The sequence below is a fragment of the Glycine soja genome, chromosome 18 (genome assembly GCF_004193775.1).
Source record: "Glycine soja cultivar W05 chromosome 18, ASM419377v2, whole genome shotgun sequence".
NCBI classification, from domain to species: domain Eukaryota; kingdom Viridiplantae; phylum Streptophyta; class Magnoliopsida; order Fabales; family Fabaceae; genus Glycine; species Glycine soja.
In genome coordinates, this window is record NC_041019.1 from 13,332,435 (window position 1) to 13,347,809 (window position 15,375).

The 15,375-nt window shown below is 31.8% G+C and overlaps 2 protein-coding genes across 2 annotated transcripts; both read left to right on the top strand.

The window, feature by feature from the left end:
- Nucleotides 1-4,324: 4,324 nt before the first annotated feature.
- Nucleotides 4,325-6,071, top strand: LOC114395157 (transcription termination factor MTERF15, mitochondrial-like). Its single transcript, XM_028356864.1, has one exon. The coding sequence runs from the start codon at nt 4,531-4,533 to the stop codon at nt 5,734-5,736; it is 1,206 nt and encodes a 401-aa protein (XP_028212665.1). The 5' UTR covers nt 4,325-4,530; the 3' UTR covers nt 5,737-6,071.
- Nucleotides 6,072-12,654: 6,583 nt separating this feature from the next.
- Nucleotides 12,655-14,188, top strand: LOC114395467 (transcription termination factor MTERF2, chloroplastic-like). The gene has a single exon (XM_028357256.1). It carries the CDS (start codon nt 12,758-12,760, stop codon nt 13,970-13,972), a length of 1,215 nt encoding a protein of 404 aa, XP_028213057.1. The 5' UTR covers nt 12,655-12,757; the 3' UTR covers nt 13,973-14,188.
- The last annotated feature ends 1,187 nt before the right edge of the window (nt 14,189-15,375 follow it).

Below are 15,375 nucleotides of genomic sequence, written 5' to 3' on the forward strand. Positions count from 1 at the left end.
CAAAATAAAAAACGTGACTGAATTGCAGCATTGGTTGCAAAACATAAAAATAAAATAAAATAAAATAAAAAAGCAAGGGAGATACATTATAAGTTTTGTTATGTTGAGAATTAAATAATTTTAGCATGGCTAAAGCATAAAGCCTATGATTACCTTGTTATATTGAGAATTTTGGGAATGAGAAACAAAATAATAAGAATCTAGTGCTAAGAAAAGCTTTCCCTATAATATTTCGAAGAGTTTAAAAAACTCTTGGTCTATAAATTTTTATATTACAAACTAATTAGAAATTGCGATAGACATGATCTTTTAAATTATAAAATCAATCATTTATCATATATGACGATTTATAATTGAATAACATTATTGTAAAAATTCTTTAAACTATCAAAGAATGATACATTCTAAAGTAACAATTACTGGGATATCTTTACCTGATCATGTAAAGAAATCTACATGAGACAAAATCTAAATTTGAAAAAACAAAAGACAAAGAATTTGAGAACACAAAAGATAGTAAGAGACCGAGGAACATACAATAAACAAAAAGACAAGGAGTTTTCCTTTCCATGATGTCTCCACAAAGAAACCGCAAAGGGTATTTCGGTAGCCATAGGTGGCGGCGCTTTCCCACTCCTCTTTTATTCTTTTGTTCCTCTCTTTTCCTTGATTCTTCTGTATCCTTCTTAGTCATTCGCTTCCGTGCTTTTCTTTCTCTCTATTTCACGATCTGTTGATGATGATAACATCTTCACAACACCTATATATAGAAAAACTTGAAGCATCCCACGCATTGAATTAGCGGGATAAAGTAACAATTCAAATTAAAAACTCGATTATAATTATTTGATTTCCTGTATAGTGGGGATGAGATTTAGACGGAATAAACACGGGTAGCAAACTCACTACATAACAAAAATATACAAAGTTATAAAATATATTTTATGCCTAAATTCATATATAAGTGGCAAGTACAAAAAGCAAACTTATAAAGTGTACAATAGAGCTTCCATAAATTCGAGTGAAGGAACCGTGGGAGGGCTTTTTTACCAATCAGGGATAAAAAGTTTTCCAATTTTCTAATCGAGAGTATATTTTAAAAGATTATCCAAAACGGGATAAGTGATAGCAGATGTTACAACTTCTAACTCAAAAGTTATAACATCTGTTACCACTTGTTATCTTTTTTATTTTTTAACTGAAGTTGTAAAATTATTTACAATTTCAGTTCAAATGTTATTTTTTTACAACTTTAAAATCATAAATATTTTAATTTTTTTAAAATCGAAGTCGTAAAATTATTTATGACTTTTTTTTGTTTTACGTAAAACCTTTTTTTTTCAATTTTTTAAAGGTTTACTACTTTCAAGTCGTAAACTTGTTTTTCATTTTAAAAAATTACTTTTTTTCTATTTGTACCCTATTTTTTTTGTTAACCTTTTTATTTTTCTATTTGTAAATCTATTTTTTCTTTAATTTATAATCATTTATGGTTTTATTTTTATTTTAAATAAAAAATTTTAAAAATATATAATAAATAATATTAAGTTGACTTATTTATTAGTATATTTTTTTATGATTTTATTTGATATGTTATTATTTTATTTTAATGTGTTTTTATTTAAAACATGTTATATATACTTTTAATATAGTTTACTTTAAATTTTTTTATTTAAAATAAAAATAAAACCTTAAATAATTATATATTAAAAGAAAAAATAGATTTACAAACAGAAAAAAGGTTAACAAAACAAAAATAGGGGTATGAATAGAAAAAAAACAGTTTTTTAAAATAAAAAAGTGTTTATGACTTCAAAGTGGTAAATATTTAAAAAAAAATAAAAAAAAAATTTACGACTTTAAAGTTGTAAAACAAAAAATTATAAATAATTTTACGACTTCGATTTAAAAAATAAATAAAAATATTTACAACTAGAAAGTCGTAAAAAAAATAACATTTGAACAGAAATCATAAATAATTTTACGACTTAAGTAGTAATCGGTGTTACCACTCAGAAATTGTAACACCTATTACGACTTATCCCGTTTTTGAATAATTTTTTAAAATATATCCTTTGAAAAATTGGAAATTTTTTTATCCCTAATTAATAAAAAAAACCCGTGGAAGAGCTGCCCTCGTTAGTGAAGCCAGAAACAAACAATTCTTTACAACAAATAGTAGGTGGTATTTAAAAATAACACATTATTGCATAATAGCATGAAATTCAACTTCTCTTTCCTCACATGCTAAATCAAACAAAATAGCAAAACATTTCACCAATGTCAATAATTCAACAACCATAACCACTGTCTGGTTGGAAGGGTAATTCCGGAATGTCACTGTTCTAGGAACAGTACAAAATTGCCTGGGAAAGTATCCTCCTAAATGGATTTTTCAGATCGTTGGAAAACTTGGAAGAGGCATAGGAAAGAGAGGAAAATCAATGAGAGAAGCAAAAGAGGTTGAACATGGCCTTAAAGTTCCACGACGTCGTTGATGGTTCTTGTGATCGTCGTCGATCGCTACTAGAAGCTTCAGCGTTGGACACTGACTCTTGAATGTCGTGTGTGGCGGCATCGATAAAGATTCCACTCTTGTCGTGTTCGATAGAGTTTAGGCCATTGATTGTTACAACTTTCGCTGGTTGAGCCACTGTGATGCAAGAGCTTCTTTTCTCATTCTTGAATTTTGCTTCAAGGATGAGAGAGATGAAGAAGAGAGAGAGAAAAAAAAGGTAAATGCGAAAAGAGAAAGAGAAAAAGAAAAAGTAAAATAAAAATCCAGCCTTTGGTTTAGAAATGTATAAATCTGAAGGTTGAAAATACATCTACCACCATGGGAGATCATCCCACTTTCTCGTGCTAGAATTTGTCTTTAAACAAAAGCTGGCAAAGAGGAACGAAATATAGGGCTAGGCTTCTAGCAAACAAACAGCTTAGAATCCATAAGTAAAAAAATTTGGAATTTAAAAGCTTAATTATCAATTTAGTTTTTAAATTATTTTTAAAAATTTAATTTAATTTTGATATATTTTTTGAAAAAATTAATTTAATTGTCAATTTTTTTAAAAATGCTTTAGTTTAGTTCTTTCCGATAAATTTGATTATAATCTTAAAGACCAAAATTGAATGTATTTTAAAAAAATTGAAAATTAAATTGAATCTTTTAAATGAAAAGAAACATAGGGCCGGGCTTCTAGCAAATATATAACTTAGAACCCATGGGTAAAAAAAAATGGAATTTACTACTGGACAAGGGAAATCCTAATAACACGCTAATTCTACTTGAGGCTAAAATAACTAAACAATACTTCTAAACTTTTCCAATGAGATCACTATAAGATCATAAAAAATCATAATAACTGATCCATTCTTTGTCCTACATCATTAGCATTTTCGAACGGTTGACCTAATTATTTTCAAACTATTTCATAAGTTTTTAATGTGTATATACTTGGGCTTGGTTTGAAGATTTTACTTCTAAATGTCCAATTTGATTTGGTGCTATCAAATATTGGCAATGGCAATGGCAATGTCAAATTTGATTTGGTGCGATTTTCAGTAGAAATGCAATTGCTGTGTTGTGTTACGGAGTCCGCAAAATGGCCATCACAACTTATGTATAAGTACTAGAATTCATGTGATTTCTCACGTGAATTTAGTAATAAGCTCTATTTTGATTATTATTTTATATTATTGATACATGGTATTTATCCATCAAAAGCTAATTTATATTTTATCTTTATTCTAGTGAATAGAACATGAGAATATAAATTAATACCCTTTATATTATTTATCCATGATAAAGATATCTGATGTGAATTTATTTGTTTAATTTTTTATGGATGCGTAAAGAGATGAATAATTCATAATGTCTTTTTATGAAGTAAAGAAAAAAACTATCTTGGATCCATGCCTCAAAAGATTGATAATAAGTAAAAAAAATCAATGAATTCATGATAAAATCCTTTTTCTTATTTATTACAAAATTTTTGTCAAAGGAATCAAGGGGTTGGGGGATCAAATGATAAAGTTCATTTGATGGTAAATTAAAGATTTTATAGATAATTAATTTCTGAAGAAAAAAACTTATTACTTTTAATAAAGTCTCTCATTTATATAAGTAAAATTAAGACAATAAGTATCAAACTCATTATATGACTCGGATTAAAGACTTATTGTGTTGACAAAAGGTTATTTTACATTTACTACATGCACTTTTAATAAACTACTAATGTAATTAGTAAAATATTATTCGCTTTTTCTAAATAGTATTTGAAGTAATGAAATTATATATGTAATTCTTAAAGTAACACAAGTGACATCCTTCGTCTGGTAAGTGGTAACCAATTTCGTATTTTCTCCGAAACCCTGTTACCTGTCTCGCTGTGTCATTAGGTTAACTTTAATGTTATTAGGCCTAACACGACAGCGCCCTACAGTACTTGCTTATGCTTTCACTTTGGCCTGTATTGCATTGCCCCTTCATCACATCATCGACAACGTTCACTCAAATCTGCGAGGGAATAAATGGTTACTAATTTTCTCATTGTAAGGTTGACTGCATCTTTCACACACCACAGAAGCACCCCTATCCAATTGGGTTCTCTGCTGCAACACAAACACAATGCTTTCCTTCTTTTCTTCAGTTCATTCACTTCAGGAACCTCTTCTGATTCTGAATTAGATGGAAACCAACACAAAGGTGACAACTTTACCGTGCCATACCTCATCAACTCATGTGGGGTGTCCCCAAAACTTGCTAGGAAACTCTCCAAAAAGGTCAATTTGAAAACCCCAAATGGCCCAAATTCTGTTCTGGATCTTCTCAACAACTACGGGTTTGACAAAACCCATCTTGCAAAGCTTGTAGAGAAACATCCCATGGTGCTTGTTGCTAACGCAGAGAACACCCTTTTGCCTAAACTCAAGTTTTTCCGTTCTATTGGGGTTTCCAACACTGACATGCCTAAGATCCTACTTTGTAACCATGTATTATTGGTGAGTAGCTTGGAAAATTACCTCATCCCACGTTACGAGATCCTAAGGAGTGTACTTCGTGACGATCAGGAAGTTGTTAGAGCTTTGAAAAACGCCCCATTTGGTTTTACGTATGGTAGCTTTATAAACAGCTTGGTTCCAAACATCAAGGTTTTGAGGCAATCTGGTGTGCCCCAAGCTTCCGTGTCTTACCTGATGATCCACTCTGGGGCTGTAGTCTACTCCAAACATTCAAGATTTGTGGAGGCTGTCAACACTGCTAAGGAAATTGGGTTTAATCCTTTGAGAATAAGTTTTATTAATGCTATTGAAATGCATCTAAGTAGGAGCAAAGCAGTGCGAGAATCAAGGTTTGAGGTTTATGAGAAGTGGGGTTGGAATGGCGAAATGGCTCTTCAAGTATTTCGAAAGTTTCCCTATGTTATGAAGTTGCCCGAGGAGACATTTACCAAAAAAATGAGTTTCCTAGTGAAAGATATGGGTTGGTTATCAGAAGATATTGCTGAATATCCTCAGGTGTTAGCGTACAACTTGGAGAAGAGGATTATCCCTAGATTCTCGGTAATCAAAATATTGAAATCAAAAGGTCTGCTTGAGAAAAATGTGCATTTCAGTAAAATTATTTGCGTAACTGAGAAATTATTTTTGGAGAAATTTGTCATCAATTATCAGAAAGATTTGCCTTTCTTGCCAGATTTCTACAACAGTTTGACTAATCAACGGAATGTAGTATAGGCTTTGAAGGCTTTTGCTGGTGACTGCCCTAACTTCCAGCTTTTCTCTTTCATTGCTAAATTGAACTTTGATTTTTGCCGAGCTTTCACTTTTTGTGTCAGTAGTTGATTTTTATTTTCCTTAGTTGTAGAGACTTTTGGTCAGATTGATAGCATGTTGATTTTATAATAAAGTATATGAATCCATTTAGTGGTGATTTTCAATTCAATATACTGGTTTATTTATTTCTGTTGATAAAGCGCTACACATAAAAGAAGTGTGGTATATTTTGTAATTTGTAGGCCAGAGGTAATTCTGATGAATGTTATCTTGATTGTTGTCATCTTGTTTTTAAATATGTTTATCTATTATGGGAACATTTGTTTCAGCTCAGTAGTCTGTACTGTTATCACATGACCATCCTATGCTTTTTGTCATCTATTTTAATCAAAATTGACAACTGATAGACATGTCTAAATCTGCCATGAACTATGTTTGAATGTCTTGGATGAGGCCCATGGCTATTTATGTGAAATGGGTCAATGACCAAAGTTTAGTTTATGGTATAGCCCCTTTAACTTAAAATTGTCAGTATATATTGTTAGTGCATAGTGCTATTTGGAGTCATGGATATATATATATATATATAGATTTAAATGTTTTTTTATTACTGGTAATCTTTATGTTTTGACAGGGCGAGAGAGTAGTTAGTTGGAATAGTTTTAGTTAGAATAACTAGGTGATTACAGTGGTGGAAGTAGGAATTAGCTTAAATAAGAGGATGCGAGAACAGTAGGCATTCTGTTTTGTTTTTGTTTGAGAACTGAACATTAGAATATGTGTTAGTACTAATTATATATTAATAAAACCAGAATAACAACTTATACAGTGAATTCTTGTGTCAGACCCATATTCCTTCATTTTTTTTTATCAGCAAAAATAATATATATATAGATAACTGAGTACCGAAGTACAAAAGTTTTGTTGCCTAAGCTAATGGTTCCAGATTAGACTAAATGGAGTCTATTTAGGAACCACAGCCAAGCCACACCATATTAGTGAAAGAATCTGCTAATCAAAAGTTCTATTCTTAACTAGTACACTATCCCTTTTCTAAGGTTACTAGACCATTGGTTAAAATGCAAAGAGAAATCCTTCTCCAAATGCCTCAGCCATGTCCACAACAAAAAAGCTGCCTCATCGATCAATTTGTTGCTGTCAAATGTTTCATTGGAGAATATCATCTTATTCCTTTGCTGCCATATAGACCAAGTCACTGTCACCCACCAACATTTCCACCTAGTAGCCCTGCTCCCATCATTCAATATATCTCCATGGTGTAGAAAATGCTGTCTTGGGTCTTTTGGGAAAGCTCCAAACTTGTTCACCCAGGATAATGATTCCCACCAAATGGGAATGACTCTACTGCAATGGAAGAACAAATGTCCTGCTTCCTTCATTTCCTGCCCAGTGACTATCTTATTGAGCTTTTCTGTCTTTTCTTTTTCTTCCTTTGTCATTCAACTAGTCTGTCAACCTGTGCAATGCGTGGGGCTGAATAAATAACTATGAAAATCATGTTGAACATTATGTTCATAAAGGAAAAATAATAATTTAGAACACAAAAGTTAAATTTTGTGCTGTCATTTATAACTACAGTTGATATAAGTTTTGGTAACTAAGCCTAGATCTACAACATTTTCTACAATGTATGTCAAGAAACTGATAACATCCAAGAAAATTGGAAAACAAAGCTTTATGAAACTCAGTCATGATTGCTAAAGTAAAACTGAACGAAACATGTAATATTAACAAAATTACTTCAGGTGTCATTTTTCTCTTCAGCTGTCTACAAAATTTGAAAGGAAAAGCTCCCAAATAATAATTTAAAAAATAACTAAAACAAAATGTAATATCAAAGCTTTTTGATCCTGATCATGTGGTTTCGAAGGGTATTTCGTGACATAGATGAAAGAGACAATTATTATCATGCAGAAAGCCTGACAAAGGTAATACACCTTTTATTCTTCTTCACTCTAGACATACATGACAAATTTTTCTAAATACTTTGTTGGATTTTGGAGTATGCTTGTTATGGATTAACTTGAGAGGGTTACTTCATCGTCTGATGGATTTACAATTGCATGGAATTTTCTTTTCGTGATATTTTCAAACCATTATGCACCTGGTGTCCTCATAATTCTGGTTGGTACAAAGCTTCGTATGTTCATACTGTCTAGTGCCTAATATCATATTATCATGTTCTTCTGAGCAATAAAGTGAAAGTAAAATATGATATATTTCAGTTATTTATAATTATTTATTTTTTTATTATCTATGAGTATGTCTATAGTTGTATTTTTTATCTATCATCCTATCCTATCTATATATAGACTTTACTATATGGTGAGCGTGGTTTTTTACCATAAAGAAGAGGACATGCAGGGAAGGCTGAACCGAAAACAATATTGTGTTATGTTTGATGATGTGGATTCAGCTAGAATTTCGTATACTTGCTTTGCTCAGGTGTCCTTTGATGAGGATCATGTTAATGTAGTAACATACTCTCATTAGCATCTTTGGAATTCTAGTGGGTATGTGTAAATTGAATTGATGCAAAATCATGTATTATGTTTCAATTTTGCAGATGAAAAATTAGAACTGGAAATAAAATGTATATGACACGAGGCATTACAATAAGGCAATGAAAATACTTAATTTAAAAATCATTTACAACAAATTACAAAACATGTTCCTTAACAACCTAAAGAAGGGTGTTGCTAGGTGCACAAGAGTGTAAGAGCTTTTTTTTTTAATTTTTTTTTTGAAAAATATTTGTGACAAATTAATGGTCTAAGTAAGACTTGAATATGTGACTTTCAAATTGTTAGCACACCATTCTAACCAACTGAATTAGTGAATTAATTATATTATAAAATAAATAATGTTGTTATACATAACACTAAAAATTTTAATGTATATTTAATACACATGTAAATTTAAATAATAAATTTAATGCGTATGATTTATATCAAAATTAATTGTCAAAAAAAATTTATTTAAATTTACATGTGCATTAAATATGCATTAGAAATTTTAATATTATGTATACCAACATTATTTATTTTATAACGTAATTGACTCATTAGCTCAATTGGTTAGAGCGTTGTGCTAATAACTTGAAAGTCACAAGCCATTAATTTTAAATTACTTCATTACAAATATTTTTCAAAAATCTTTTTTAAAAAAACTCTTACACTCTTACGGAAGAGGTTTTTCCGTAAACTCTTACGAAAGAAGTTCTTCCTTAATATTCTTAGGGAAGAACTTCTTTCGTAAGAGTTACGGGCAAAATTGGAAATATGGGAAATTGTTGGGTGCACCAACAATACTGCTGGGTGCACCTAGCAACACCCCCTAAAGAAAGGTGATAATGTGCCTATCTTGGGCTCTAGGCTTAAATGTGTTTTAGTTATTTAAATTTGGAGTGTGTTTTTTTTAGTCCCCAAAATTAATATATTTTTTTAGTTCTTTAAATTTGAAAAATGTTTTAGTCTCTCTATCAAGACAAAGTCATTTGAGCACATGACAAGGCAAACATTGTACAAAGTCATTTGAGCACATGACAAGGCAAACATTGTTTTGATTTGTTGTGGTTTTTTATTGCCAAAATTTTATTTTCTAATTTATTTAATCTTTAAAAATAATTTCTAGTGATTAAAAATCATCAGAATATATAGAAAAAAATGTGAGTATCTCTAAACATTGAACTAGCTCTGTTCTTTCTTCCTTTAATGCAAGTGCATTTTGATGAAAACAAAACAATAAATGTAACAATATCCATAATTAGTAATAGAATTAGCTTGAGAGCAATAACACACATCCAATTACTTAATTATGACATATAAAGCATGTTTGAATTTTCAACGAAAAAACAACCCTAAATTAAATATAAAAAATGATTACCCTTTAATCTTGAAATTAAGTCAACCTTGATTATGATCGAGAACTCAGGCGAGCTTTAGAGGTTGTGAGAGCGATCATCATTCAGTGTTGAGAGGGTTTAGTATCACACAATATCTTGGTCTGATGTAGGCATGGCAACGGGGCCCGAACCCGTGGGGCCCGCCCTGGACCCGTCCCAATTTTGACGAGGAAAATCTGAGTTGACCGAGGTCGGGGTCGGGGTCGGATTTTTCCCGATAGCCAAATTCAGGTTCGGGGTTGGGGATGAGATTCTCAATACCCACCCCGAACCTGTCCCCGAACCTGTTCCCGAACCCGTCCCACTAATAATTAATATATATAACACATTGAAATATGAAACTATTAGATTGAATTTTATATTAGTGTTGGATTGAAATTTATGTTTTATTTAAAATTATATTTTTTATTTTTTGAAAAATTATATTTTTTTAATAAAATTTTATAAAAATGTCAGGGGCGGGACAGGGCGGGGAAAACCCGATCCCCGTCGGGGACGGGGATGGGGTGTAAATATACACCTCCGTCGATTTCGGGGGCGGGGGTGGGGTAAACAAAACCCGGCCCCGACCCGCCCCGTTGCCATGCCTAGTCTGATGTATGTTTAACTTCAAAACTTTTCATAAGATATGTACTATTCAAGCAAAGCACATTGCATTATAGACTAAGATTCTTTGTTTGTTAAATCAAACCAATTAAGGGTGTCGAATTCATCCTTTGTCCTAACATACTGCAAACAAAACCAACATTCAAATGCTTTTAAACATTATAATTGTTGAATCCACGTCTTTGGTTTTAATTCTAACAAACCATTAGAATGTAAATTGTAAGGATGATGGGTTTTGTGTGATGATTAACATTCTACTCAAGTTTTTTCAATGTTCAACTTATTAAGAAGCAGATATGTTCATGCATTCTAAGGTGCTCAGAAAAGTTGTCTCAGAACATCTATAAAAAATAAAGAACTTAGAAGATTCCTTGAAGCCTATATGCATGATGAAGAATGCTTCCCTTTGAGTACTAAGTTTTTGGCAAAGCACAACACAACAAACTCTTACACAGAAGACACATCAAAGGCTACAATGAGAGAGTATCCAACATCAGAATAAAGTTGTATCATAGTCTACATTAGAATGATGTAGAACTTGACTTTGAAGACTGAACTTCATAATGGGGTTTAGAATGGTTCAAAATACATCTCAAAGACAACATCAATTCTTCCATATGCTGCCACATATACAAAGGGCACATCAGAAGTCTGAAGTTGACTGCATCTCACTTTCCATATGATACCACACACATTAAGGGCACATAAGAAATTGAATACTAACTACAATGAACAATGCAACCAAGTTGAAAGTTGAATTTGTTCATGAAAAAATCTGATGAGGAACATCAGAATGGATGATTGAAGATATTATGTAATCTAACCTTGGACAAAACATTAACACACCAACAATTGTAACTTCACTTGGTCTTCATGAAGTAATCTACCTCATAAAACTTTGAGCTGTGAAGATGTGTTAAGAGTGATGAAGCTGTGCAACTTTAGAAATACATATTAGTTGAAGTTCATCAAAAGGATTTGTTACCAGTATGGATCCTTTCTTAGCTATCATCATAATCTCCATTCTGATGTAACTTCGGAATACTCATCAAAATGGGAACCTTCAAATGACTTTGCAAGCTGTCATGAGTTGATAGTGTCACTTTTTTTTTTCTTCTTCCAGAAGTCTATTAGATAATTGGGCTCCACTTCAAAGGTCCTCTTTGGAGCATTAAGAGGTCACCAAGGAGCATCATGAAGTCAAGTTAAGGTCTTCCAAGAGAGAAAAACTCGAGCTAAGATCTTTGTGTTAGTAATCTGTCATTGTTGTTTCAACCTACTCATTAAAGAGTGACCCACTTTTGTAAAAGTTTGTAAGTTATGATAGATCTAAGATAAAAGTGAGATATTATAATTTCCTAAGTGGAAACTCTCTTCGGAGGTGAAATCTATATATGTGCATTTAAAACATATAGACTTTTTGTTGTTAAAAGTCTAGCAAGTGGCGGACAAAGGTTGTAACTAGTGATGTAGCCGGTCTAACAATGACTAGGTATGAAATCTAGTGGAGTTGTTGACAAGTTGATTTTTTTTTTTTATTTTAAAATACGATTTTCTAATAGTTTGAAACAGTCAAAGTCAAGTCAATAAAAAGTTTAAACAGTTTTTAAAGCAATTAATGAATTTTTAATTTTTTTATTGACTTGATTATGATAGTTGTTAATCATCAGAAGTGAACTTTAAAATATAAAATTAAATTTTGATGATAAAAAATTGTCACAAATTACAAATTTCTTATTTTATGTGTGACTTGTACTGTACAAAAGGATTTAAGGGAGCATTTTATAAATTTCAAGGACTAAAAAAAATAACTTCAACATTGAAAGACAAAAAAAAATACTCAACTTTAATGACTAAAAACATAAGCCTATAATAGATTTAATTGTTATACACTGTTACTTTGAAATTTCTTTACACGGTCATCAATCATAATTCATGACATATGTGACTTTAAAGATTGTTAGGATATTTAAATATGTGAAATTTTTAGATTAATTGACCGTGCAAAAAATCTTCACATTATTAGCAAATACCAATTAAATCTATAAATCAATTTGTACAATAAATTTATTATTTTGATGTAATTTTTTCTTGACTAATCTATTCTTATATTGTAGATTTAAATATTTATTTTGATAGTAAAACTACCACTTTCTCAACTAATTTACTTTTTATATTATCTTTCTCCTCTGATTATTTGGTGATCCCCAAACACAACTTATCAGAATATAATTGATTTTTGAAAAATTTATAATTATTTTAAATTTAAATCATTATTATATGAGTATGTTACTATCTTTAAATTTAAATTAGTTTATACATCAAATGTTGTCTTTAATCTTCTAAAAGCTAAGGATTCTCCGAAACCCAGTTGTCTGTCTTGTCAAGAGGTTACTCTCATCTCATTGCTCATAATCAAATCTCACTACATTAAAATCCTAGAGTGAATAAATGATGTCTAATTTTCTCCTCATTGCAAGATTAACTGCGTCATCATCATTCACACGCTACAAGAGCACCCATATCCCATTGGGTTCTCTGTTGCAACACAAACACACAGCTTCACTTTTTTTCTTCAATTCATTCACTTCAGCTACCTCTTCTGATTCTGAATCAGATGGAAACCACCATAAAGGTGACACCTTTACTGTGTCGTACCTCATCAACTCATGTGGGGTGTCCCCAACACTGGCTAGGGAACTCTCCAACAGGGTCAATTTAAAAAACCCTAATGGCCCAAATGCTGTTCTTGATCTTCTCAACAACTATGGGTTCTCCAAAACACAGCTTGCAAAACTTGTGGTGAGACATCCTTTAGTGCTTGTTGCAAAAGCAAAGAAAACCCTTTTGCCTAAACTCAAGTTCTTTCGTTCTATTGGGGTCTCCGACACTGACATGCCAAAAATCCTGATTGCTAATCATTGTATCTTGGAGAGGAGCTTGGAAAAATGCCTCATCCCACGTTATGAGTTCCTAAAGAGTGTACTTTGTGATGATCGGGAAGTTGTTAGAGCTTTGAAAAGTTCCCCTCTTGGTTTTGTATATGGTGACTTAGTGAATGCCTTGGTTCCAAACATTAAAATTTTGAGGCAATCTGGTGTGTCTCAGGCATCCATCTCTTTCCTACTGACCATTGCTCTGCCTGCAGCATATGTGGAGCATTCCAGATTTGTGGAAGCTGTGAAGACAGTTAAGGAAATTGGGTTTAGTCCTTTGAAAACAAATTTTGTCGTGGCTATTTCCGTGCTTACAACTATGAGGAAAACAGTCTGGAATTCAAGGTTTGAGGTTTATGAGAGTTGGGGCTGGAACCGTGAAATGGCTCTTCGAGCATTTAGAAAGTTTCCTGGTTTTATGAAGTTTTCAGGGGAGACGTTTACCAAAAAAATGAGTTTCCTGGTGAAGGATATGGGTTGGCCATCTGAAGCTATTGCTGAATATCCTCAAGTTGTAGCATACAGCTTGGAGAAGAGAATTATCCCTAGATTCTCTGTTATCAAAATCTTGAAATCAAAAGGTCTGCTTGAGAAAAACATGCACTTTAGTTCCATTATTTGCACAGCTGAGGAAAAGTTTTTGGAGAAATTTGTCGTCAATTTTCAGAAAATTTTGCCTTTCTTACCAGATGTTTACAGAGGTTTGATCAATCCTTCAAATGTATTGTAGTCTTTGAATGTTTTTACTGATATGGTTCTAAGTTCCAACTTTTTTTATTTCAATACTAAATTGAACTTGAGTTTAGCCTGCTTTCACATTTTGTGCCAACATTTTGAGTTTTATTGTTTTTAGGTAGAGGGACTTTTGGTCAGATTTATAGGATGATCCGATGCTGATTATTTAAACTAGTATATAAATCGCTTTACTGGTGATTTACAAGTTCAATAGCTTGGTTTATTTATTTTTGTTGAAATAACAAAGCACATTAAAAGAAAGATGCTTTGTGTTGTAGGCCGGCCATAATTCTGATGAATTATATCTTTTTAGCAACAATTTCTACTTTATCTTGTTCTCTTCCACACGTGATAGGCATGTGCAATGCTAATACTTCAAACTACCATAAACTATATAGAATGTCTGGGAGGAAGCCTCCTGTTGTCTGTTAGAGCATGCAGAGGGGATCAATAGCTAAAATCAAATCAAATTACAAATTAGTTGTGCTGCTATGACCATTCTTTATAAATAAATACTGTAAAGATGTCGTACAATTTAATAATCTTCCTTTACTTAAACTTGTTACTATAGTGATACTGTTATGTCGTGGATACATTCAGCTTTGAACTTTTTGTCAACTACTGGTACTGTTGATGCTTTATATATTAATATATTATCTTATGAGAGTAACCAGAAAGCAGGGGAAGGCTACCTTCATAATGTTTGTAATTGAAGTCAATTTAATGCTTCTATGTTTCTTCAATGAAGATATCTAAGCACAATGTGCTGAGAGATTTAGTAGCATTAACTGTTATTGATGAAGATTGGGATTTTTGTTATTTTTCTCTTGTAGAATCATGCCATTAAGCTGATGGACAGGGTGCAAATTTATTTCCCTAAAATATTTGAAACTGCATTTAACTTAAGGGGCTGCTTCCATTATAAGCATTATGGACTTCGATACTCTCCTTTATTTGGATCTGATACTAATAATTGTATAATGTGATGAATTGTTTGGCCTTGGTATTTTGAAAGAAGAAAGAAATAAAAGGGAAAAAGATTGAGGGATTGATTGGTGATCAACTGATCATATTATACAAGAGGAACATTCCATGTTTTTACTCAGATATGCTGACTATGTCATATTCTTATTCGATCTGGTGCTTTTTATACAATTTTGTCGGTTTGTTAGGTATGATGATCATAATTTTGTTGCTTTTATGGATGATTTTCATAAGATTTATAAGAGCAGGTAGGTTAATCTGATATGATTTTTATTTTTGGGGGCTTAAATTCATGCATTGGAACTGAACTTTAAGCATAGTCAAATCGAAATGATAAGTTTATTTTGAGGCTTCCATTCAAGAAGAAACCTTTTATCTTTGGATAGAATTGGCTCTTTTCTATCTTCTGAGTTG